Source organism: Mugil cephalus, chromosome 11, assembly GCF_022458985.1.
Source record: "Mugil cephalus isolate CIBA_MC_2020 chromosome 11, CIBA_Mcephalus_1.1, whole genome shotgun sequence".
NCBI lineage: Eukaryota > Metazoa > Chordata > Actinopteri > Mugiliformes > Mugilidae > Mugil > Mugil cephalus.
Window position 1 is genome coordinate 25,099,537 of NC_061780.1, and position 26,895 is coordinate 25,126,431.

Sequence of the window (26,895 nt, forward strand, 5' to 3'; positions counted from 1 at the left end):
GCAGACACAGAGTGACGTAAAAAGTCTGTGGTCTCACATTATTCAGTCACATGTTGCAGATGTTGCTCTCCAGCGACCTAACGCGGATATTTAACGCAGCAGTATCGATAAATAAACCCATCGGGAAAAGTTCTGTCGCTCTTGGATCAGCTCGGCTCGTCCTCTTCCAGCTCCTCCGATGTAACACAGAAAAGTTTTGCACTGACTTGTCAAAAATGTCAAATGAAACCATTAGTTCTTAAAAACCTAATAGCTCGGTCTCAAAGTCTGTGAGTCCCTAAAAGCAATATTAGTTTACAGTTTAAGTGGGTGGAAGATCATCACATCTCCATTTAAGCTACGTCGTCTTATTTAAGAATCCTCTGATGTGATTATCGCCATCCTGACCTCCGCCTACCAATTACCCCCCCCCCTCCTTTCTTCTTTCTCTGTGTCTGTCTCTGGGCGCTTTCTTCTTTCTTCTCCTCTTTCACTCTTCTCCTCCCCATCGCCTCCTCCCTCCGTCATCTTTACCGTCTCTGGTTGTATCGTGCAGGGCTTACTGTCTGAGATTCTCCGTAAGGAGGAAGACCCCAAGACGGCGTCCCAGTCGCTGCTGGTCAACCTGCGCGCCATGCAGAACTTCCTGCAGCTGCCCGAGGCCGAGCGCGACCGCATCTACCAGGAGGAGAGGGAGCGAAGCCTCACGGCCGCCTCGGCCATGGGCTCCGCCCCGCTCATCAGCACCCCGCCCAACCGACCTGTGCAGGTACGTCGCTCTGAACGCGCTGCAGCGGAGATTTTAGAGCACGAAAGCTTTGCAGTGGAAAAGAGTTAAGGTCGGTCATGGTTTGGTGAATGTGCATGTGTTATCAACCTAAAGTTTGCGTTTTTATAAAGGAGAAAGAGGTAGCAGAAGGATTTGACAAAAAGTTTCTTTTTATCAAACGGTGAAGAAGTAAAGTTCACAGATACAACAGATGAAGACAGACACCAGAGTAAACAATAACTACAGTGCACAGTTAAAAATGCAATAAAAAAGTGCAGTTCCCAGTGTATATGTGGACATAGCAGCCGCATGTTTTTCTGTGTGAGGTTGTAAATGTGCAAAAGACAGTCAGTAATAGCGGCAGAGAGTTTTCATGTGACGGCCTGGTGGACGAAGGATTTTACCCTTCGACTTTCTGCACAATTAACCGACTCAGGATATCGACGGTTGGGTTTGCATGAAGTCAGTGATGAGGTTGGAGTGTTTGCACAAAGGTTTGTGCGTCTGTCTCTGTGTAGAAGTGCCGTAGTTGCTAAATACCACGAGCGACCTCCTTTTTTTTTTCTTTTTTCTTTCTTATTAAAGTGTCGACTTTCACATTTACACTGTCCAAACACAGACGGCACCCATTAGCACGCTCCGCTTTATACGTGACGCCGGCAGATAAGCGCAACAAGCGCCACCCAGACACTCGGTTTTTGTTCCACGCCTTCCTCACATTCCCCTCCGTTGTATCAGGCTGCAACCTGTCCGGGAACACGTGGAATAAATAAGCGCTGATTCACTCTGCCAACGTGAACACCGGAGAACATGCTTTACATTCTTCCTGCGTGTAAACCAGAGTTGCGCCGCCTTTCCCCCCCCCACTACCTCCTCCTCCTCCTCCTCCTCCGTTCTCCCTCCTCCCCCCGCCTACCTCGCCACACAGGTGAGAGCGGTGCACAAATGATGGATAATTTTTTGTGCTAATTTTGACCTTTTACCGTGCATTAGGCGGCATTAGCAGCCCCTCTCGTTTAAAGAGAAATAAATATATAAAGCTCGCTCATTGATGACAAGCTGCGTGAAAGATCATCCTCCGTTTAGTCTTTCCAAATCACCGTGTGCCACAGCACGACTGCGCACCCTCTCCGCGTAGCCGCCGTCCCTCATTCGAAAGGCATGTGGCAACTTTCTACCACTTAAGGCCTTTTGAAGTGCGGTCAGCTGCATCTGGGAGGTGAGAGGGGCAGACAAAGCGGCCTCTGTCCCGTCCTCGGTCAAGATTCGGCTTTTATTTAGGTGAGGAGGAGGAAAGCTAAGACCGAGGCACGGGGGGCCCACCCATCTCTAAGAGCTCGGCCTCCCCCTGGGTCTGCGTGCACAGGCCAAAGAGAAAGAGCCGTATTCTGAGGCAGCAGGGCCTGAACTTCGCACTTCACGGCTCGTCTTTGCAAACGGAGGCAGGAGGCACAGGAATGTATTCAAGCGACTAAATAAGAAAGACAGAAAAAGATGCTGTTGCCGCTACACACGACCTGCTGTTGGTGTTTCTCGCCGGGGTCCCTGAATTTAAGGGCGGAGATTTAGAAGTTTCTAATCGTCACATCAGACGCGGATGAAGGTTTCCTTTTATAGTAAATCTGAAACCACATTACAGAACAGTAGCAGCACATAAGAAAACAAAAATAACGGCGCAGAAATAGATCTGCACGACGAACAATAAAAGCAAACCGCTGCGACGTGGCAGACACAATTCAAAGCCTCTGGTTTCTGGGTTTTATTTCGACATCGCTCAGAGCTCTCTTGGCAAATCAGTACGATATCTGGAGGCCTAATAAACTTCACCTGTGTGACTTAAACCCGTTGACATTTATCATGTGGACCTGCTCCCTACACAAGGCGACGCTCGTATGCGCACACACACACACCCCTGCAAACACACACATTTGCATACTCGTACACCTGGCCATCTGCCAGCCTCTCCTATGGAGCAATGTGGTGTGAATTTAAGCACATAAATCAGCCGCGGTGGCAATCGAGCCAGAGACAGAAGAGGCTTTTTATTGGCCTCATAAAAACAGATGCAGAGGTATGTTTCTCTCACGTGTTCCGATGGGTCGACTCGAACTCTCTCTTCCCCCCCCCCCTCCCACCACCTCCACCACCAGCACCACCGCCGCCACCTCCACCCCACCCAAAAGCCAGTTAGCGCACGTCCTCGGCCTGAACAATTTGCTCGACACGATATCCCAGCGCTCAGGCTGACGGGGCCGTGTCGAGCTGTCATAAAACGCGGATAAAAGGCAACGCTCAGACATTCCAGTTTCACCGCAAATTTCAGGATTGTTTTTGAACACGTAAAGGGGACTCGTCTTTAGGCGTCTAGACAACCACTTCAACATATATATGTTGGGTTTTTTCTCTCTCTTTTTTTTTTTTTTTTTTTTTGATCAGTAGCTGGGAGCTTGTTGGTGTTATTATGGTTTAAATCAACGCCTTTTACTTGTGCTCTCACCCAACCCTGTGGAAGTCTCCTTTCAGGAGGACTCGTATGGAATGATTCATATGCTAATGGTTTCTGGGTAATGCTTTTATTAGGATACTTGTTACCTTGTCAAAGGATTTTCGTCAAGATGCAACAAACCGCTGAATGAAGATGATTTGATTTCACTTGACTTGCATTTATTTTTTAATCACCGGCTTGACATAAGAATAATAACGTTTCACACAACACATCTGAGTGCTTTTAAGCAAAGTAACGCTGGTGCGCTGGCGAGGAGGGCGCATGCTTGTGTGTAGACAGTTTTTTTTTTTTTTTTTTTTTTTTTTTTTTTCCCTCGTGTGAGTCTGAACAAAACCCGTTTGTGTTCTTGACGCCGCAGCCCCGGAGGGAAGACTGCAACAGCGTGAGGCCCGAGGACTGGAACCCCCGCATCCCTGTGGGCATTTCACCTGTGAGCAGACACCTTCACCCCGTCACCTCCGCAGCCCCGACGCTGCTAGTTTAAAATATATAGAGACTGAAAGACAGTTAAAATGAACAGACATCACACTGCACACACATTAGCAGAATAACTTATAATAGTCTTGGAAACACACAAAGAGGAATTCTGAAACGTGCCGAAGCGTCTGTGTTCATTGGTCCGTCTCCCTCGACAGGTGAAGCCGTCGCCTCTGCCCAGCGAGTGGAACGGGAAGACGGAGAGCTGCATCCTCAACATCAACTCCACCATCTACGACGAGATCCAGCAGGAGATGAAGAGGGCCAAGGTTTCCCAGGCCCTGTTCGCAAAGGTGGCCGCCTCCAAGAGCCAGGTACAGAAACGCGACACAACTCGCTGAGCTCAAAACGAAAAAGGTTCTCCCGCACGCTTCCAGCCGAGAGGCTCGCAGGCCTTTCGATGTTTGCTGTTAAAAATGGTTTCTTCTAGAGCTATGTTGTCGCACCACGAATCCAAACATGCACACATACGTCTTTACAGTGTCCACAGACGCACACATACAGGGATTTATTTTAAGTAAAAACAATCTTTTAGCTTTGAGATCAACTGTTTGTGTCCAAATAACCTAATATTTTATGCGTGAATCCTTATAAATTAAAATATTGCAACCAGGTCAATGCTACATAACCTCATAATATGTCAAAGATAAAACATGTCAAACATGTGTCTCAGATCATGTCTGCGGTGATTTATGGACATAATGACACTTTTAAGACAAATTTAGAAACAAAGATATTTTAGCTTTAAGGCGACATATTTGGTGAAGTGAATCCTGTATAAATTACACTATATATACGTAACTTCTGAACATGTGAAAAGTAAAGATAAAGCTGCAGACGTCAGTCAAACGTGTAACGTAACCGGCCTCGGAGCATGTCTGCAGTGATTTATGGACGTACTGACACATGACGGTTAAGACAAATTTAGAGAAGGAAGATCTTTTCCCTTTATGATGACATGTTTGTGTTTGAATAACCTAATCCCTAAACTAAAGAGCACGTGTGTATTCTTTATAAATGGCCGATTTCAATGCTACATAACTTATAAAGATATAGAGGTTAAAGATAAAGCGGGAGATGTCGGCCCTGTGTGTAACCTAACTCGCCTCAGAGCGCGGCTGCAGTGATTTATGGACATAATGACACATGTCTCCTTTATTGTGGGGTTTGGAGTTTAACAGTCGGAGCTGTTTCAACACCAAACAAACCTGTTTATATTAGCTCCACTCCGTAATATGATGTTGGGAGTTGGAGTGTGGTGGTGGTGGTGGTGGTGGGGGGGGAGTGGGCCCTGTCATCTTCTCACAAAGAGCACTGAGCTCCCACAATCCAGGCCTGTGTGTGTTGGAAACAGCCAAATAAAAGATAAAACATACCAGCAGTTTAACTCTTTATTAAAGCAATTAAAAAGAGCAGCGCTGAGGACTTATTATTAAAGGTTTTCATGCGCCTGTCGCAGCCAGAGTTGGGAAGATTTCCACAATTGTGCTTGATGAAGAAGATGGTGGGGGTGTAAGGCGGAGGGGGGGGGGGGGGGTAGACATAGATCACCAAGGGCGGAATAATCTTGAAATATCTGCAAAGGCTTTATTTTTTTCTTGCTGATTAGGATGATTATAGCCCCAGATAGCTTTGTTTTACCAAATTGCAGTTTGATGCACAAACCACTGTTTTTGTTAAGGAGTTCAAAGACTCCTTGGAAGGATGGAGAAAGAGAAAGGAGGCGGCCGCAGCATTAACTCGCTGCTGCCTCTGTCTTCTCAAATGACGGTTTGTCTGGGAACAGGTTTCCACTGTGCCTTCTCCACCTCCCTCCCATCACCGCTCTGTCTTGCCCCTCTACCTCTCTCTCTCGTCGTCACCCCCCCCACCACCCCTCCCGGATTTCTGCCTCTCTTTCACGTTCCATTCATGGCAGGCGGGTGTGAATGTGAATTGAGCAGCAGATAAGAAGTGTGCTAATTATGCCTCTGAAAAGGGGCCTGGGAGAGCACTTATCTCTGGCTCTATCTCGTAATGGGCGCTCCCCGGGCAGCTGGTCTCCCCCCTCGCTACCCAGCCGGCATTGCCACAGCTACCGGCACCACCAGGCCAGCGGCTGCTGCTCCTCCTCCCCGACGGCATCTCCGAAAAACCCTGAAAAATTAGAGGCCAGGACCCTGGTTTCAGGCGTGAAGCCTTCCGACGCGATCGTCTCAAATCCGGCAGATTTCTGTTAAATTCAGAGGAATCTAGTTTTAGTTTTCTGATCTGGGTGAGCGGAGAATTCAAACATACCCCTCTTTCCCTTGGATGCTACGTCTTTTGTCGCTAAAACACAGGTCTTAACTCTTCAACTTCAAATCTTTAGTTGATTAGATATTTTAAATATTTTTCAATTTGCCCTACAAATTTAATTTTCTTTAAATACAGAAATAGCTTAATGTTGATTGCAAAATGATAATGATAATGTATATTTCTAAATAGCACTAAGCTATAGTCCCTACGTAATGTCTCCATTGGTTTGGGGTCCTTGGACTGAATAAACATTTTATGCAAACTAAGCAGTCACTTCTCTGAACAAAAGCGTCAAACATTTCGTGAATATTTGCTATTTTTCATGAAGTGATTATAAATTTGCTTCAAACCAGGAGAGAGAGAAAAAAAAAAAAGAAAAGCGGAAATTTTTATTTTTGTAATTTTCTGACATTTTCTGAAGCAAGAGACTAATCTGGTTAATTGATTGATCTTAAAAATAACAGGACTTGAGAGCAGCGGTTTCCTCTGTTCACACCGAGAACAGTGTCGGGGATGTCAAGTGTCGGCTTTTAATTCACCTGACATGAGTTGATATTTTACTAAATATCTAAACCGAGCTTCAAATCACGCAAAAAATATGTTCATGTCTTTAAGAATCCATGTTCAGAATGTCCTTGTCTTCTCAGCCATGCAACGTTTAGCTGCTTATTCCAGACAATGTCGGCGCGATCACTTTGTGTTTTTATCAGGAAAGAAGCTGTATTGCGAGGATATTGTGTGTTATCGTGTTAGCTTCCCGCAGTGTGTTTATTCACATTGTCGAGCATCAGTTTAGGTCGAGGGAGGATTGCAGGCTGAAAAGAAAACCCTTCCAAACCTTGGGAGTCTGCTGCTGCTGCTGCTGCTGCTGCTACTAAAGCAGGGGAGAGCAGGCTGGATGTGGCAGAGGATGAGGGTGGAGGATGGGTTAGATGGGCACCATGCCCATATGGGGTCCAGGGAAATAATCGCTGTGGGGGGATGGGGGAGGGAGAGGCCTCATCGCCGAAGCTGGCACCGTCCCGTCGGCTCGGTTGCGCCGCGCCGTTCAAACTCTCCTCGGTTCAGCGTTAGGATTTCCCAGCGTGCTTACGCAAGCGAGCGCGCGGATCAGGTGACGAGGAGCCGTCGGCTTCAGGTCCTGCAGACACGCGCCTGCACCGCGTTTTACAGAGAGACCGGAACCTTAAAAAAAAATAAAAAATGATGATAGTAAAAACGGACCGGGACAGGTCAGAGTAAACAGGAGTTAACGGGTGAGTCTAGGTGTGTACACGCAGTCAGCAGCAGATCTGGGTTTACGTGCAGGCAGGATCAGTGTCGGTGCATCCAGGGCTGCTGTGTGCGAATGTGTTTGGGGGGAGTTTCTGGATCGCAGCCATCCCGTCCTCTCTTAGGGCTCGTAACCACAGCAGGCCTCTGCCAGCCCTTAACTGCCCCCCTCCACCCTCACCACCACCACCACCCCTCCACCCTCTCTCACATATTCAATGTTGCATTTCAATCACTTTTTTTACTGCCACATATTCACAGTAGTAACTATAGAGCAGTGAATCTAAGCCGAGCCATATTACTGCATCAGATTAATGGCTCCTATTCACCGCCGGTCCCATCGTTCATATTTTTGGTGACTAACCCACGCGTCCCCTTCTCCTGATTTATCAGCGCTGATACTGTGTTTACTCTTTTGATGAAAATCAAGAATCATTATTCACGACCCGTTCCTCCCGCGGAGGTTCAAAGTGGTCGAGCGCTCCAAGAAATCTCCGTCTCCATTTAGCTTCGGGAGATGTCAGACTTGGAGAAAACAACCGCGCGCCGCTACTGGTTGGAATCCAGCGAGGACACTGCCAGAAGTGGCGGTATTTGCCAAGCGGCCCATTTCATTTTAGCCTGCAGAGGTGCAGGCTACGATCTGAATAGGCCAGAGTTGACGTCAACATTATTAATTGACTCAGGAAAGCAATAAGGATGCAAATGCATGTCTTCCTCTTTTATCCCCGACATACACAGAAGTAGTTTTGGTAGTTGGAGCTGCAGTAATACGATTGACTCAGGTGTTTCGCTGAGAAATCCATCAATCAACTTGAGTCACAGTTTGGTGATTATTTGCTGCTTTTCATTGTTTTACAGGCAACAATTGTAAATTACCAAAATCAGGAATCGTGTGTGATTAATCTAGACAGCAGTAATTGATTGATCTGAGCAGTGGTTTCCTCCGTTCACACCAGGAACCGTCTCAGTTATGTGAGGTGTCTGAAAGAAGATGCAAAAAAATGACGATTTCTCCAAGAATCCACACTCAGAAGATGTTGTCACCGTCTGTTTAGCTGTGCTAATTAGCCAGACTGGGTTCTGCTACGTTGGGACAAAATCTGGAATCGTGCAGTCCCTCTGTCTTTTTGTCATATTTTATAAGACTAATAATAATAATGCGGATAGCTAGGGATGGGAATCGTTAAGGTTTCATCCAATACTTTTGAAAACGGGGCTTAAAGAATGGAAATCATACAAACTTTTTCTAAAAAGGGTTTCCTTTTTATTTGTAAGGCATTTAATGACATTTAAGTTGAATAGAATATTAATTAAAATATAAATACAATATATAAAATATGATATAAAATTCACAACACACTGTCATAATTATCATAATAAAATAAAACAGTGGCGTGGGTCTTGCAGGCTATCAAAGACAGTACTTTTTTTGGCTTTTTAAAAAACATTCCAGGTGTTGCCTCCCATGCACAATATCTCCTTTGAGTGCTTGTTGCATCTTTTGAGTTGAAGTACAGCCAAACATTTGACCGATTTAACCTTCTAACCCACATTTGCAGTGGACGAATCTGCAGCGTGTACTTCAGTGAAGTCCATGCAGGTAAAAAACTGACATCACATGTAGCGTGTAGAGCTAAGGGCTAAAATGAAGCACCCAAATCTGCCAGGGCCATTATGATACCGAGTACCCGTCCCTGTAGATAGCTAAGAGTAAGATGTCACGTATTTGGTATTTCCTAAAATATGAAACCCAACTTTGACCTCCTGAGGCCCGAGCTTTTATTTGCTTTGCATTTTTAATTTCTCCAAGGTGCATACAAACTAAGCATCATCTTTCAACAGGAAGTAGTAGTTTTTGTAAAAGAAAAAAAACAATGTCCTCATATGTGGACACTGGGATTATTTCATTATTTATAGTAAAGTCACCCAATGTGTGACAAAATATAAAACTGTTTATTTTAATACCTGAACACGGCTGAGCAAAACCAGAATTGCAAACAATGAAGTCCCAACGTCCTCAAACGAGTGCTTGCTATTGATAAAAGTTGCTAAGTTAGTGGGTCATATCAAACTAGAAACATTAATAAGCATAAATACATAAGTTTTAACCGTAGAACTTGATGGTTCTTCGTCCACTTTTGTCCTGTGATCGTCTGTTGAATGAATCTGTCCGCTATCGAATAAGCTGCAATAAAACCTAAAACTTAATGTCCCCATATGAGGACTCCAGGCCTCAGTAGGTCTAGTAGTGTTGGTTTCTTTGAGAATCCACGGATAGCTGGAAGTTGACGCCAACATCATGAAGTTGCACAGTCAGGCTAGCGAGCTCAGGCTAGCGAGCTAAGCCGCGCTCCATCCTTCATTCGTGTTAACAGGGGACGCGCTCTGTGCTGGCTGCCCTGGCAGAGAGGGCGGCTAATGCTCGGCTGAGCGACGGGAGGTTAGCCTAGTGTGTGGTGGGGGGGCGGGGGGCGGATGGTGGGCATTCCTCCGACACGACTTTTATGTCTAAACATCTCCGACACTTCCTGAGAGGGAATTGTGCGACGGATGGAATCAGAGGCCCTGCTGTCATGAAACAAGCACGCCGGGAGCCCAGCGCACCGCAGGGCTCAAAGCCCTCCGACTCCTCAATGACCGGCAGAGTAAAGAACGCAGACATCACCACCACCACCACCAATGCTGCCCCCCCCCCCCTCCTCCCTCCCTCCCCCGCTCCCTCCCTCCCTCCCCATCGCTCTCCCCGTCTCTCTCTCGTTCGCTCATTCTCCCCTGGAAGAGGCTACGCTAATTAGCCAGGCTCTAATGAGACAGAATGGCACTGATCTGGTCCGCCGCTGCGCCACCGGGGGGGCCGAGCAGGGGGGCTGGTGCAGTAGGGGGGAGAGAGCGAGAGAGAGAGGGAGATAGAGGGAGAGTGCGAGTAGGAGGGGAGGTGGTGGTGGGGGGGGGTTGGTGTATGCCATCTGTCACCCTGCACCCGCCTGGCATGGCAGTCCCTGGAGTTGGGGGGGGGCAGCGGGGGGAGTGATGGCGATGGTGACTGAGCGAGTGCCTCGGTGGTCGAGAGACGTGCAGTAGTAGGTGGAGGTGGGCGGGGGCACTGATATCAGGAGGAAGGGAGGGTGTCAGAATAACTGGAACCACTTCCTCCGTGTTAACTGATTTCCTGTTCCTGTTTTTTTTTTTTTTTTTTTTTTTTTTTTCTTGGTTTCAATCTCAGATCGTACAGAAAACATGAGCCAGACCAAAACCGATGACACATACACAAACAGTCCCTGCGTCAGCGCGCTCTGACCAATGGCTGACCTTTCGGGTGTCTGTCTCTGGAGTTTTTACTGTTCAGAGGAGCCGCTCTGGGTCGGGACGGTTAAAGGAAATAAATACATTTAAAAACTGAAATATCGATACTTCCGATATCTTTATGCTCTAAAATCGATTCTCAAATCAAAATGTCGATACTTTCGATACTTCAGTCATTGGAGGTAATGAAGTGATGAACACAGTGGAAAGTAACTAAACACGACAAACCTTGTGAAACACCTCATGTTAAACCTCAACACAGAATAGGAGGCGTTTATTTAACGAGGAGGACGGAAGAGTCACAATTAAGATGCAAGTTTTCATTCTTGATAGTTAAACAATCATTTATTTTATTGTCTTATTATTTAAAGTGTCTATTTGAAACATATTTTGTGTGTTTTTGCTGTCGTTGTATTAGCTCGGCTGTGTAGTAAACGGCATCACCCTTTTATTTTACTCAGTATCAGTATCGGAAAGGAAATCGTCGGTATCGAACATCACTAGTTTGCATCACTCGCCTCATAAGTTTTACTCTGCGTGCGGTGGCAGGACGACCGTTTACATTTTTAGTTTGTCGGCTTCCTCTCGCCTCCCTCTCTCTTTCTCCCTCTCTCATATTAGGGAGATCAGAGCAAGCGTATCGCAGCCCCCGGGGATCTAAAAGGGCCGTGACTGTTTATTAATTGATTTATTTATTTATCTCCTGTGCCTGCTTGGTTATTAGGTTGCCATGGGAAACAGGCTAGGCCAGATCCCCTCTATTATTAAAGACACAATTTCTTGAACTGGAGACCCAGCTGTCTGAATAATTAATTTACCGAATGAATTATCCTGCAAACGGTAAGCCCCCCCCTCCCACCACCACCCACCCCCATCTCACCCCCACCTCACCCCCCCCTGCAATGGGCCCTTCTCTTATTGTTTAATGGACAGTGGAATTCCCACCAGTCTGTTTTCTCCTCACTGTTTCGCTCTGTTTTGCTGAACCCTCCTCCTCCTCCTCCTCCTCTTAGCGGGAGCACGGGGGTCTCTCTGAGCATGCTCAGAGCATTTTGTGTCTCCGCTGCCATCTCTCTCACTTACGCCTTACGTGCCACCTCTCACCCCATCTGTCTTCAACTGCACAACCTCCCCCTCCTCCCCCTCCTCCTCCTCCTCCTCCTCGCCTACCTCCTACCCTGCAGTCCAAACGAGGAATCTGCCCCGACTCCAAATTGTCTCTTCGTCATCACCGCTAATGCATTATTATATGACAAATGCTCTCTACTGTGGAGCAGCTGTTAGCCAGTTTGCTAGATAACTGAACTAGCACTTCTCTAATTTCCCCCCATGAACAGACCTAACCTGTGCTTACTTATTCCACCCGTACGCCCTTGCTCAGACCTGATCGTCCGAGCCGCCGTTCCCTCACACTTTCCCCCCCGTTCCAGTGGCAGGCGGCGCGGCGTTGTGCTAGCTCTTTCTCTTAGCCAGCTAACCCACTCCCACTGTCTCCACTTCTCCTGACAGACCACACAGGGCTTGTTCTGAGGCCCATTCTCGCTAATCTGATCAGGCAGGCAAATACGCCGGGAAAAGCGCTTTAATGATCCCCCTAATTACCTCAAGTCAATACCAACTGTATTATTAGACTCGGGGAAAATATTCCATTAGGGTGCCCCCCGTGGGAGTCCCCCCTGCGCGCGCTGATGTCACGCGCTGCGCGCCCCCTACGCTTGTAATTAATTTTATTTACACACGCAGGAATGCACAAGGTCGCACCTGCAGCCCGGAGCCGCCCGACTCGGCCCGCCTAATCAGATCTGTCATAATTACCATTCTGCATGCTTCTGACACACGCCGGGAAATATTTCAATTTAACTACAGCCACTAGCTCAGGCAGATGCAGTCTGAGTGTGTGTCTGTGTGAGCGTGTGGCTGCGTTAACGGTGTGTGAGCGAGGGGGGAACTGCACAGGGAGATATTAGGACCTATGCGAGTCCTCGCCCTGCTCGTGTGATTTTTTTTTTTTTTTGCTTAGCTTTATTTGTTTTACAGTCTCCTCCTCTCCGTCCTTTCCTCCCCGCTCCACATCACTCCGTCCCAATTACGCTCTGCTTCTCGCTATTTTTTCACCGTTTAATGCTCAAACTGAGCTTCAGCCGGGAAGTCGCGAGTTTCCCGAAAGTTGCAACGAGCGCCGAAAAAAACAAAACAAAACGGCTGCGTGTGAAAACTTCTGTTTGCGATAGAATATTTGTACGGTTTCATTAGCATCTGAAACAAACTTGTAGACCAATTAAGAACACTTATTTAGCTGACACAGACAATTTGTCTGTTCTCCACTATTTCAATCCCTAATTCAATAAGATCAGTCATGATTTATCAGCTTAATTATGCTTTGATATTAGCAATTAAACCCCAGCTTTGAATTAAATCTCAATCACGCTCCTGTAATTGATGGAATCTGACTGCATGTAGGTGCTTTTTTCTTTCCTTTTTTTTTTTTTTTCCTTCCTTATTCGTGTTTGCGGTGTCGCTGCAGTCGTTGTTTATCTGCAGTTCATCTTTGGGGTGCGTTTGTTGTCTCGGGCGCATTCATCCTCCATCTGCCTCGGCGGGATTGAGCGGGAAAGATTATAAATTTTGCGGTGGGAGAGAACGGTGTTTGAACGTTTCAGCGCGGTGCTCAAATATCAGCCCACCACCAGGATAAACTAGATTACGGCGCAATTTCAACAGTGCTAATATTTGATGGGAGGAGGCACGTGCACGGTGGCGCCATCAGTGGCTCCCATTTTCTACTCATAATCAATCTGGAGTGGTTGTTGGACAAAGAGAGCGACGTTAAATTAGTTGATATTTAACATGAAGTTTGGTGCATTCATGCCGTTTAATTGTGTGTGTGTGTGTGTGTGTGTGTTTTTTAACTGCTGGTCCTGAGCAAAGCATTTTTATTTGTGCTGAGAACACAAAGGCTGCACCACTGTTACCGTGTTGTGTGCAGTTGTGTGTGAAGAACTTTCTCCTGGAACAAAAAAAAAGGAATAAAATGTGCGGTTAGAAAAAAAGCCAAACTGTAAGCACACAGATGTTTAATGCGCTCCATTTTTGATGGACTGGTCATTTGCCTTTGGTTATTCTTTATGCTCCATCTGCCTCTGTTTGGTCGCTCGAAAATTCCCCCGAACACCTCATTGGTTCGGCAGCCGTGACGTGAAAGAGAACCGGTCGGTATTGTTTCTGGGAGCCGAGCGCTGACACAGAGAAGGGCCACTTCCTGCACAGTCATGCCTCGCCTGCACAATGTGTGTCGTGTACGCCGTCAATCTGTTATTGTTGTCGACTTGCTTATTGTATCTGGAGAGGTCGCGACCCCCTCTTCAGAAAACCTTCGCTGTTTGGCTAAGGCTTCTCCGTGTCGCGGCTCGAATAGAGCTCCAGTGTTTGGCAGCCATGATTCAGACTGGCACTTTTCTCTCCTAAAGCTCATCCACTGACATCCTCACAAAAGGGGATAGTGACACAATCTGGCAACGGCAATCTGGAAAGCATCCACTCTGACAAGACTTCAGAGTCACATCCACATGATTTAATAATAAAAAAACATATATATTTATTTATTTAAAAAGGCCAATTTGAAATGATTTCGATGACTCAGTTTTTTAATCCTTAAAAGCTTTCCTTAAGAGAGAAGCGCCTTCGCGATCTGCACATTTTGAGAAATTTCATCATCCGTTCCCGTGGTCGCAAATCCAACCCTCCTTGAGGGTCTATCCGTCTCCTGACAAAGATGTCCGTTTGATGCGCGCCTCTTTTGTAGCCGTGGAAGGCTCGGGGACCGGCGTGTGAATTGGAATCAGATGGTGAGGTTATGAGAAATTATGCAGAGGTAAATAAAAATGTGGCTTAACAATAAATTCAGCTCTTTGATCGCCATATGGTGAACATTCATAGACATGTCGTGCAAACAAAGAAGTGTATTTTTAGAAAGATGCTAATTTCTTTTATGTGTATTCTTTCCTTTTTATTCTAGCTAAACATTGATATCCAGTCCCGTGGCTCCGTAGGTATGTGTTTAGACCTCATCAGTAGGTTGTTAGTTTGAATCCCCAGAATTGACACCATTAAGCGAAGGTGGATTCTCTTACTTATGGAAGATCTTCTACGTAAAAATGCGCTAGGATACAAAAACTAGCCAGAGATTGTACTGCACAACACAGCACTCACATGAAAATAACAATTCTAACGCAATGACTTAGTGTTACTTTAGAAATACGATGAAGATGCTGTTCACTAATCTAATTCTCTCGTGTAGTGAGACATATTTATATCTTGAAATCTTGCTAGCTGCCATTTTTTCATGAAAACCCTTTCCTGGTTCCGATTACGCAGCAAATGAAAGACGATTAATTTGGGTGTACGATGAAAAAACGATGCAAATACTAAATAATGGAGGTGTTATTTGAATTACCGTAACTCACCGATGGACAAAATTCAAATTGTGGCTGAACACTGGGAAGTTGCGCTTTCTGGAAAAACAGCTGCCATTACGGTAATAATGACACACCGTTGCTGTTTGCTGCAGTTTGGGGGGCGATGCAAGACCAGGGAGACCCAAGAAGAGAGAGTTGTTTGGAGGAATTTGTTGGTTAAAGTTAGTTACACCCTTGAGATGTCACGAAGGTCTTCCAGACATAAGCACAACATCCCAGTGTTTAGCCACACTTTGAAATTTGTGCAAACCATTATGAGATACGATAATTTAAATATCGCACACTTCGGTTTTAAAAGGATTAAATCCTAAACTGAATCCAAATGAACTCTTACGCATTGAGGTGTTTGGGAATAAATGTTAAAGGGCTCGGTCGACTTCTTTGGCCGAGAGGACACATTGCACAAATAAGACACTAGCAGACAAATAATTAGGATTCTGTGGTGTATTACTGGCCTGCTACACGGGAGGATTGTGTTCTTGCTATATTTTCTGACACATCATTGCGATCCGGTTCATTTAAGACCTCTGACCGCGTTCCCACCTCCCCTTCTTCCCCGCATCACGCCCAGGACAGTGTGTACTGCCGGAACCGTTCCGTTCGCCGCAAAACAAAAGAAAAGACACAATCTGTCCCCGAAAAGTGCAGTCAGTCGTTGCTTATCGTTGCGGGAGATCCGCATATGCCCGAGCATCGGGAACATCTAGAAGACTCCACCTTCGCCAGCGGATGGGCGTCCACCGCAGGGCCTCATGTTTTCACAGCAACGGGCGTACGTTACCTCGCGGGTCGGGCCGTGCACGCGCGGCGGCCGAGGAAGAGAAACAGGTTTGAACAAACCGTGTTATCGGCTGCATTTATCTGCATAGTGCTGTCTGCCAGCGCTGGGCCCGTGCCAGGTTCAAGGAGGAGGAAAGACAGTAATGCATTGTCTTCCCCCTACTTTTAGCTCTCGCTCTGTGTTCAGACACAGCAGAGGTTTGTCTGGCTGCCTTCGAATCGGCCTTCTCCTCCAACCAAGCAGCCGGCCACAACAATAATCACAATCATTTTTCCTTTTTTTTTTTTTTATTCCTTTCATATTTTTGATGTGTCATCTTCCCCATTTTTTCTTTTTTTTTTCCTCCGAATGGTCAAAACCTACTCACTGACTGTTTCTGTTGGGTTGAAACTGAGGCATTATTTCTGGTCACGCAGTAATCCGAGGAGAAAGGAGGAGCGGGAGGCGGGGGGCGGGGGGCGGAGGGGGGGCTCAAATGGCAAATTGATGGACATCTGTTGGCTTATTTTATTTATTTTTGCGGTGGCCGAGGTCAGCTTGATGGGACTGATAACGAGCAAATGAGATTAGAGGGAAGGTGTTGGTCCAGGCCGTGTGACAGCCCTCTCTGTTTGTGTGTCTCACAGCGAAGCCTTTCTGTTTTTTCATGTTTTTTTGGTCAGTGTTCCTCTGAGCTTCCATGTTGCAGCGGTAGCAGCGACCGACCGAGCGGCCGAACGACCGGCCGACGGACGGGGTGGGCGGGTGGTTTGTCAGGGCCGGGCGGTGAATACCACGCTGTTCCCTGACAGAGCCGGCCTATGCTCTCATTGGCAGCTTGTGACCGCAGGACTCACACACACGGTTGCGCTGCGTCGCATAGCTGGATGAACCTCGCGCTTCAATTCAACTATTGTGTCGCAAGGAAAATATTTTTATCAGAACACCCGTTCCGCTATTTATACTGACACTTGTACAATGGCCTGCTGAGGCTCATGGGGCTCCGTGCTCAGGGGTCATAAGGTTTCCATTTTAACTCACCCCGCGACCCCGGAGCTCGTCCGGCCTGCGGTCGGATCTCAGAAAAGGGAAAAAGGGAGAGCGCTCCGTTTCCCGTCCAGTTGTTGGAAACTAATTAATAATTGAGCAGCGTTGACCTAGAGCCGGCGGATTATAGTGCAATATTGTTGCAGGTGTGTGCCAGCATGGCGAGGTAATCCTGCGCCTGGCGGTACTTATTGCTTCGGTGAACCTGTCTGCAGCATCTGTGAGTTCAACTGAGAGATGTGTTCTGCATCCAGATAAACTGACTCCACAGTTCACGACTGATCTAAGGTTGTGTAGGTTAGGAGTAGGAATGGGCACCGTTAAAGTTTTATCATTTGCCTCCCAATCCGGTAACAGTCCGAGTCCCTGAGCCGGTCTGGACATGATTCCTCAATCCTTTTGTCTTCCTCGTCGTCTCCTAGATGCAACTGGATTCAGTTCAGTCCAATAAATCTTTCTTGTCTTTTGGGTGCAGCCTCTAACCTGAGCGGACCTCTCGTGGACTCTGTTTTACAAATTTCTGAGTAAAGTTCTTCCACATGGCAGACATGTTTACTCACCGGCCGTCATTAAAAGAGAGGAAGACGCTTTAACGGTGCGGGGACGTAGTTTTGGTTCATGGCAGATGTAAAATAAATAAGTCTGGTGCCGATTCAGTCTCTCCTGGATCGACCCCTCGTACTGATCTCCATTAATAGTCAGAGTGAGCGCTTAGTGTTACTGTCAAAAACAGTTAAAACTTCGACTTTATTTTCAGCCTCTGGGGTGAAACCTTGAAGTTACACTTCTAATCTGATTATTATGCCGCCAATCTTCACTCTTAATCTATTGTTCATTCACTTTCGTAGCTATTTGTGAGCCGGACAGTTAGATGCAACATGTCTGACGCCGTTTTTTTCAGTATCGATGCGAGGTGGCAGACCCAATCACACGTCGATGAAAATACATCTGTTTCTTACATTTTTATTATAAATGCATGTTTATCTGTAGGTGACAAAGAGCCAGCTCCTCGGTCCGGCGCTGTAGAAACTATCACCAGACTTTTGGTTCCTGTTGCTGCAGCATCGAGCAGCAAAAAGGCTCAAACCTGAGAAAATATCTTCACAGCAGCTCGTGTTCTCCTCTGTCGGCCCGCTCCGAGCTACCTGTTCTATTTATTTATAGAGAGCCCTTAATGATCTTCAACCGAACGCAGAGCACACTGGATTGAAGAGCCCTAGATTTTTGTTTTCTGGACCGCGTTGGAACACTTTAGCTGCAGGGGCAGCAAGTTCCATGATCCAATCAAGAGCAGTTGGTGCTTGTCAGCTGCGGTGGAGAGGCTCAACAAATTACATTAAACAATAAGGGGAGAAAACAGATTCGCAACAGTGTCGTAATATCAGCGGGATTGTCGGAGATAAAAATCAAGTTGATGCAAGGAAAAGACGATAATAAATACCACAATTTAAATGTTAAAATATTGTTTTTTTGATGCATATACTGATGCATTTTATGTATTTTTTATTTTATTTTTTTAAAGTTCGCTGAGGGAGCGTCTAACTTCTCTCAGTGTGTCTCTTTGTCCCTCGCCGTCTCCGCCTCTCGCTGCCTGGCCTGTGGAAGCAATGCAATTAGACAAACACAAACAAAGCTCTTGAAACTGCCATGGAAAATGCTGACTGTCCGCTGTCCGCCGTCCACGGCCCGGGCTGCGGCGCTAACTGCCGCTCGCCGTGCAAAAACATTTCGCAGACGTCGCCGTGTTTATGGTTTTTTTTTTTTTTTCCTCCTGCAACGAGAAGCCGAAAGAAGCGGCTAAATGTCAACTGAAATAATCCAACGCGGGCTGAACATTCACACTTGTGAACTAATAAACTCTCTGTACTTTATTTCATCAAATGGACTTCCTGGCATTGGGATGGAGTTCACGTCGCGCCTTTGTTTGATTGGCTCTGCTACTTTGGGTTTAATCCTGCTGGTTCGGGGAGTGTTTGAGTTGGATTACTCCATCGTTGGGCTGGGGTCCTGTTTCTCTGGCTTTCACAAGATGGTGTGCGGTGGCTTGTGTGTGTGTTTGCATGTGTGTATGTGTGTTTGCATATGTGTGTGTGTGTGTGTGTGTGTGTGTGTTCCTCCTCGCTACCGAATCAGCTGAAACCACAGACAGCCCAACTGGAGCGCCGTCCAAATCCCTCTGCATGCAAATTAAAAACGCAACAATAAACGTGGCAAAGGAACAAGGTGGGCACGCAGGCTTTATGGCCCCCTCTACCCTCACCCCCAACACTCACCCTCTTTCTCCCCCTCATTCTCCCTCCCTCTCGACTTCCTCCAAAACCCCTCCTGGGTTTGATGTGGCTTATGGGAGGAGTTGGAACGGGGGACAACCAAACTGCTGAGTTATCTCTTGCATGCAGTGGCTCTGCCCTCTCTGTTTCTCTCTCTGTGCATGTGTGTTAGTGTTAGTGTGTGTGTGTGTGCAGACCAGCAGCACGGTGTAATCCCGTGGAAATGAAAGGTGCTGCCACACACTGGCCGGGAGATTACAGCGCCGCTCTGTCGCGCTGCCAGGACAGACTACCCGGCTGAGAGAGTAGCTCACACCTCACTGCTTCTCTTTGACGCAGCGTTTCCCCCTCGCTGGTTCCCCCTCGGCGGCTGTTCCCTTTTTCTTCCTCTTCTTCTTCTTCTTCGTATTCGTCTTCTTCTTCTACGTACGAATGTAGAAGACTGAAAGCAGGAATGTGCTAGGATGCAAAAACTAGCTGGAGATGTTGTCGTTCGAGCGACGTCGGCTAAACTCACGTGAAAGTAACGATGCTAACACGATTACTTTAGAAACACGATGAACGTGCTGCTCCTCCGTTCCTCTTTCGTGTAGTGAGACATATTTATGTGTTGAAATCTTGCTAGCTGCTATTTTTTCGTGCAGACTCTTTCTTGGTCCCGAGCACACAGCAAATGAAAGACGATTCGTTTGTGCGTACGATGAAATAACCGTCGCTTAGCAGCAGAGGTACTACGATAGTGGAGGTGTTAAATCCTAAACGGAGCCTTAAGCATTGATGTGGAAGGGAATAAATGTTGCTAAAGGTTCTTCTTCTTCTTGCTGAGCTTCACTGCTCGTGACCAGTGTTTGCCACAGTTGAAAAAGTAATCCGATTTCTGATTACTCCTTTTAAAATGTGACTTATTGCTTGGTTTTAAAAGTTAGACTACAAGTTACTTTTATGTTACATGCCACAACGTAAATATGGATTTTTAACAGTTTTAAACAATTGTTCAACTCTGCCCCACTCATTGGTTTTGCACCAAAGTCCAGTTTTTCTTGTCTGGGCGGTGGGAACCTCTGTCTGTGCTTTGCACCACCCGGTGGGACTTGCTCTGGTAGCTTGACTGAGCTGCGACTCCAAACATTTCTTTAAATTGTCGTGTTTCTGAAGGTAGACAGGACTCCGACTCTAAATAGCGTCAGTATTTCCGGCTCCTCCTTCCGTTGTTGTTTACTTGTGTGTCTCCGTGTGGTATTACTTATGAGTTGTGCTCATGCTGAAAACGAGACTTGTCGCCTACGTCACTCACGCAAGACAGAAAGACAGAAAAAAACTGTCTTTTTTACTCAGGAAAATGTGTAAAATAGTAACGTGCAGTGACTTGGATAAGTAACTTTAATCTGATGGCTGGTTTGGAAATGGTAGATTACTTGTTAGTGGAAAAAATGTGGTCATATTAGAGTATCACTCCTTGTGCCACCTCCACACTCCTCCTCCTCCTCCTCCTCATCGTCCTCCCACTCAGCTCCTCTTCAGCGCGCTATTTCCTTTTCACTCTTACTCACTGAGTCGCTGGCCTGCTGAGGTTTAGGTCGTCACATCTCACCACGTCCCTCAGCCCTTCTGTCTGAACAGTCGTCAGTTCTCAGTTTAGCTCGGTGAACCAACGCGTAGTTTTAATTTGCCGCGGCTGCGAGACGTTTCCATTCGCCGCCTCCGTGCCGTAAAAACCCACTAATCTCAAGCAGATAAATAAAAATAGGAGCAAAGTTTAAACCAACAGCTACTTTTTTTATATGTGTGGTTGATTAATAGTTCGTAGTCTAGAAAAGTCTGAAACATATTTAATAATAATAAAATTAATACCTAAAATTAGGTAAAACATCTTTTTCCTCATGCATATACACACTATGATCAAACTATGATCCTTCTCTTAACTTGATAACTTCACATTTAAATATTTAAAAGCGATATATAAACCTACACATTGACCGGGAGTGAGTTTGTCCTGCGTCTCAACCTTTTTCTTTTTTTTTTAATTCATTCCCCAGAAGTCAGACTCATTGTATTAAAGTGGTTCTTATTGTGATCCTCTTCCTTAGCTCTGTCTTTCATGGCCCTCTGCTGGAGCATTTCAAACATGGGAGTCACTTTAGCTTCCTCCCAAGGGTGCTACTGGATAAACGTGTGTGCGTGTGTGTCTGTGTGTGTGTTTCTTGTCACTTTAAATTGTTCCTTCCTGCTTCTGCGCTGCTCGACCTCGACTAATTCACATCTTCGTCTTCAGCTGTGGAGGAAAAAACAGTGCAGGTGCAGATATGGCGAAGCAATGGTTTAGTTTTTGTTTTAATTATTATTTTTTTATTTTTTTTAAAAAAATCAGGAAATTGTTCCAGTGAAACAATATTTTTGATTTGTTCTAATTACTTAAATCATTTGGAATGATTTAATCATCCGAGCAACTTTTACTTTCTCGGTGGAAGCGAAGCGGGTTCCAGAGGCCGTTGGCTCCGTCACCTGATCCGTTATTTTTATTGTCTTGTTTTTGTGTTTCCAGGGCTGGCTCTGTGAGCTGCTGCGCTGGAAGGAGGACCCGTCTCCGGAGAACCGGACGCTGTGGGAGAACCTCTCCATGATCCGGCGCTTCCTGAGCCTCTCGCAGGCCGAGCGCGACGCCATCTACGAGCAGGAGAGCAGCGCCGGGCAGCAGCACCACAACGAGAGGCCGTCGCACCTGATACACATTTCTACCGAGCAGCTACAGGTGAGACGCGCTCACTGGAACATGAGCCGCCCACGTGAACAGAAGCTAAATAAAGATGCGTAACGTGCTCTTGAACTCATTCACTCATGCACACGTAAAAAAAAAAAGCTGTGTACTGATTGACCTGCATAAAGTTAATCTGCAGATCTTTTATTAATTAAAGTCGTTTTGCAATAATAAACTACCTCTATATGACGGGAAACTGGACATATTTATGTGAGGATCTGCAGAAGTCCACTCGGAATTCAGGTTATTTTTAGGTTTTCACTTTTCTCCGAGCAGAAAATAATCACCACGACTGTAACTTAAATGAGCATGTGAGACTCTGCTCGCTGTGCATGTTTCTGGAGGCATGTGTTGAAAACCCCCTCATCTCCACCCCACCCCCTTTCATTTAATCTTAACTAATTTTGCAGGAATTTGAATAAACAACACTTTTGTTACGAACGCTTGTAAATTAGAAACAGGGCAACACTTCAAAGTTCCTACTTTTTCTGCAAAAAAAAAAAGAGAAAAAAAATCCCTTTTCACGGATATCATTAGGCTGAACTTATTTAACAGAGCTGCTTTATAAGAGACATCTGGCAGATGAATAGAAAATAACACACACAGCCTCGGTTAACGGTCGAAATATCTTAATGAAGTACAATAATACTTCTATTAAAAGTCTGAGCCACAGCTGAGCGCTTGATTAGTTATTTGGTTACTTGGATACATGGCCGGCGTTTCACAAAGGCTGTCATTTACTGGATATAAATAAGGTAATAGGATTTCTTCAGTTTCAGCAGCAGATATGGAATGAGGGAATTTTGCGTTGCATGCGAGCAGAAATGGTCGCAGATTGATCAAATAGGATTATTTCTGATTTAATGGTGCAGATTTGCATCGCCCATAAGAGACCAGTGTTTAAATATCTCGAGCCGGCCGGCCGGCCTCTCCTCCCGCGCGGTGCGGCCGCCAAATTAGCTCAACGGCGGCTATCACAGCTCGGTATATTGGGTGCGGTGAAATCACATCTCTGGGTGCATTTATGCAGCTGGCGAGCAGAGTCCTCTGCAAAGTGTTGTTCCGCAAACTTCATTATGAAACGCGTATCTGCAGCGTCTGACTCAGAAACGAGAATAAAAGAGCGCCCGTTCGCCGGGGGTCAACGGGGACCGCGACGTCGCCCACTCGCCGCCCCCCCTCTCCAGCCACACAATAACGTGTCGTGTGTTTACACTGACGGGCTCTGACGGCCCCGTGGAAGCCATCGATAGCATTCTCACGCCGCGGCAAATCAGACGGACCATCGCGGCGTGAATTGTGCGCGGGGAGCTTGTTTATCGCCGCCTGGCAATGGAGCCCGATAAGCAGCAGAGGATATAATAGAGAGACCGGCCTCCCTGTGAATTCTCTGTGTGTGTGTGTGTGTCGTTGGAGTTCATGTGTGTGTGTGCGAGCGTCTCCGTGAGTGCAACACAATCTCCCGCAACCAACTCATATCTTCACAACTGATTACATTCAATGAGATATTACACAGAAAATTCCTTCAACCAAGTGGCTGTTCTCTACACTGCAGGCCCCCTTCCCTCACAACTCAATTGATTTTAATGAAAGGCCTTATTAAGGCGCCGATAAGTGTTCGCTGATAACATTTTATTCTTTTTTTTTTCCTGCAGCCCCAGCCGCCTCAGACACAGCAGCACCAGCCCTCCCTGTCCCTCCATCCCTCCCAGCCCCTCGTATCCCAGCAGCCCTTGCAGCAGCAGCAGCACCAGCCCCCCACCGGCCCCCGGTTGCCGCCGCGCCAGCCCTCCACCGCCTCCCCGGCCGAGACGGAGGACGACGGCAGCCGCGGAGGGAGCATCAAGTCCCGCACCGGCGGGGGGAAGATCTCCCTGGAGGCGCTGGGCATCCTGCAGAGCTTCATCCAGGACGTGGGCCTGTACCCCGACGAGGAGGCCATCCACACCCTGTCGGCCCAGCTGGACCTGCCCAAGCTCACCATCATCAAGTTCTTCCAGAACCAGCGCTTCTACGTCAATCACCAAGCCAAGGCGCCCAAGGAGCCCGGCAACAACAACAACAACAACAACAGCAGCGGCGGCGGCATCAACAGCACGGCGGCCACCAACGCCAACAACAACAACACCACCAACAACACAAACAACACCAGCAGCAGCAGCAGCAGCAGCAGCAGCAGCAGCCCGGCCTTCGAGGAGGAGCTGACGGACTTCAGGGAGAGCCGGGAGCTGCTGAAGGAGCTGGAGGAGAGCACGCAGACCAACAGCACCATCTTCTCCATCAAGATCGAGGAGCAGCTGGGCCGGAGCGCCGAGGCTCAGTCGGAGTCGGAGCACGAGGCCAAGGACTAGGACTCCCCACCCCTCCCCTCGCCCTCCCTCAACCACCCCCACCCCTCCCTCACCCCTCCCTCGGTCGGATCACGTACTGAGAGCTTTCTTGTGCGCGCACACAGACTGATGACTGTGCTAAACGAGACAGAACCACCGCACTGCAAATAAAGGAAAGTAGTGTTTTCAATCAGCACAGCGTCTGGACTGTACGAGGAGTGTTTATATATATATATCAAACTCACACAGGCCGTGTGCCGGAAAAAGCCCCCAACTTCAGACTCTTTTTGGATTTTGTAAAACTTGTATTATTCACTGTAAAGACTGATGCATCATTTAAATAACCTGCACAAAAAAAAAAAAAAAATTATTCTAAGTATGTTGCCGTGGATATTTGCTGACTGCACTCTGTCTGTTGTTTTACACTGACTTACTTTATCTTTTTTGAGCTACTGATTCTATTCAGAAAAAAAAACAAAAAAAAAAACAAGTTCCCCTGGAGTTTGCTAGGACTTTGATAGGTGTTTACGTACGTGACGTTTAACTGGAAATTTTTTTTTTTTTTTTTTTTTTTTAAAAGAAAAACAGCAAACGAAATCAAGGACCAAGTGGTTGACAAGGCCTTAATTATGAGGTATCAAGTCTGGAGCCTGCTGGCAGATTAGTTATTCTTTTAAAAAGCGCATAATGTGATTATGGATCACTCCAATCTCTCTCCGGAGCGCCGCCACCCAGTCCAGGTGCATCTCCGAGAATAGCTCAGTCTTTACGTATTATTTGATAGGGAAGAAATATAAATATATATATAAATATACATTATATTGTAACTGTAAAAGGAAAAAAAAAAAAATACAGTCTTAAAGAAACTATGCCAACAAATGCCTTGTACTATACGGCACTGCCGACGTTAGATTATTTTGCAAAACCTTCGTCACTGTAACTTTCTGAATTGCCACACAGTTAGAAATGTGAATTACACAATGTTTATGTTGTCTGACATTTATTTATTTGCAGTTCATGCAGTGTTCCTGATGTAATTACTTTTTTTTTTAAAGTTTTTTCTTACGCTTTTTTATTTTCAACCCAACCCACCAACATCATTATTTTTTTTTTTTTTTTTTTTTTTCTATTTATAAATGTGATTTTTCGATGGGCAGTAAAAACAAAAAGTGTCTTAAACGTTTTAAATGGAGAAATGTGCTTTAAAGGTTGCCTATAAAAAACAAAAAATAAGTGCTGTATGTCGAGCAACTCATGCTACAAGCTTCACGATTAATGTTGTATGCAATTTTTACTATCATGCAAATAAGCTTAGGTAAAAAGACTAACCTATAGAACACCTTAGAAAGAAAAACATATGCAATCTGTGTGAAACTCGATGTCTGCGATGTGTCTTCCTTTGGTTAACAATCCAATTCAAAAAGCTACTCCTGTATAAATCTCCTGTATAAAAGTGTTTCTTTTCTATGAGTTGATTTCGATGAGAACACCGACGAGTTATTTTGTTACGACTGAACGTTTTATAAGTGTTTCTCGGTTCCTTTCTGCAGAAATGTTCTAACTAGAAGTGGTTCTTGATTGTTAATTACACGATTAAACTGTTTGTATTGTACCACAGATTTCTTGGCATTAACTTGACCAGACTCTTTTGACCTCAGAGGAGTTCCTTTCATTTTTATTTTATTTTATTTTATTTTATTTTATTTTATAATTTTTTTTGTGTGTGTGTGTGTGTGTGTGTCTCTCTCTCTCCTCTGGAAACAAAAGACGAAAAACGATGTGAATTGTTTTTAAAGAGATCGGCTCCGGTCGCGCAGTCGGCGAACGCGCTTTGTCATTTGTAATAACTGTAAATATCACATCTTATGAATCATTGATTGTTTATTATTGTAAATATATTTGAAGTTTGTGCAAAAGAGCTCACCGTGCGAAACTGAATTCAAACGCTCTGTCGTGCCTCTCAAACCGACTGTACCTGAGCTCTTCTACTGCTGAGTGTATCTGGAAACACCTGTGAAATCTGAAATAAATAAATGTTAGGTGTGAACACCTGTAGTGGCGAGGCCCCTCTGCAGGAAGCTCTGGAAGGGCACAGGTGTCCCGACCTCGCTGTGAACCCCAGGGTGAGGCCAGGTGTCTGCACCTTTTTAGGAAATTTACCCTCACCTGTTAACACCCTGCGATATGTGCCAGCCTGTCTGGGCCAGCGTTTCCCTTGATGTTCTGCTCTTTTTTTTTTCTTTTTCTTTTTTTTTTTTTGTTGTTTTTTTGTTTGTTTTGTTTTTTCATGAATAAAAAAAAAAAGCCTCGAGCGTTATCGGTGTGTGTGTTCAGAGGGAAAAAGAAAAGGGAAGAGTGAAAAAAAAATGGCATGAAACAGATCTCGCAGAAGTGTCAGACGCTCTCGGGAGGATTTGAGGTGATGATCGAGATACGTGTTAAAAAAAAAGGAGATTTCCACAAAAAATAAACAGGCTTCATTATGTCTTTTGATATTACAAATGGTTTAGTCTCTGACGAGCAGAGGTGGAGGCACCGGCAAACAACAGGAACTTCAGCCTAATACCCCTGCTCATTATCACTGTTTTCATAAGGATCAGCCGTGTTTGCCTCAGCTTCACAAAAGGTTTTCATCTTTTTCTTTTTTTTCCACACAGACGGCTAATACTCAT

At 45.9% G+C, this 26,895-nt stretch overlaps 1 protein-coding gene across 11 annotated transcripts in view; it reads left to right on the forward strand.

The window, feature by feature from the left end:
* The window catches only part of LOC125016161 (DNA-binding protein SATB1), a 99,752-nt gene extending 73,917 nt beyond the window's left edge, over positions 1-25,835 (forward strand). For 9 of the 11 annotated variants that reach the window (XM_047598401.1, XM_047598400.1, XM_047598405.1 and 6 more), the window contains 5 exons: positions 536-748; positions 3,613-3,684; positions 3,890-4,045; positions 21,681-21,887; positions 23,549-25,835. In XM_047598401.1, the coding sequence (XP_047454357.1) occupies positions 536-748; positions 3,613-3,684; positions 3,890-4,045; positions 21,681-21,887; positions 23,549-24,244 (1,344 nt within the window). In that variant the 3' untranslated portion in view covers positions 24,245-25,835. The remainder of the gene's footprint in view (positions 1-535; positions 749-3,612; positions 3,685-3,889; positions 4,046-21,680; positions 21,888-23,548) is intronic. The other 2 variants (XM_047598410.1, XM_047598406.1) reach the window with 1 other exon arrangement.
* The last annotated feature ends 1,060 nt before the right edge of the window (positions 25,836-26,895 follow it).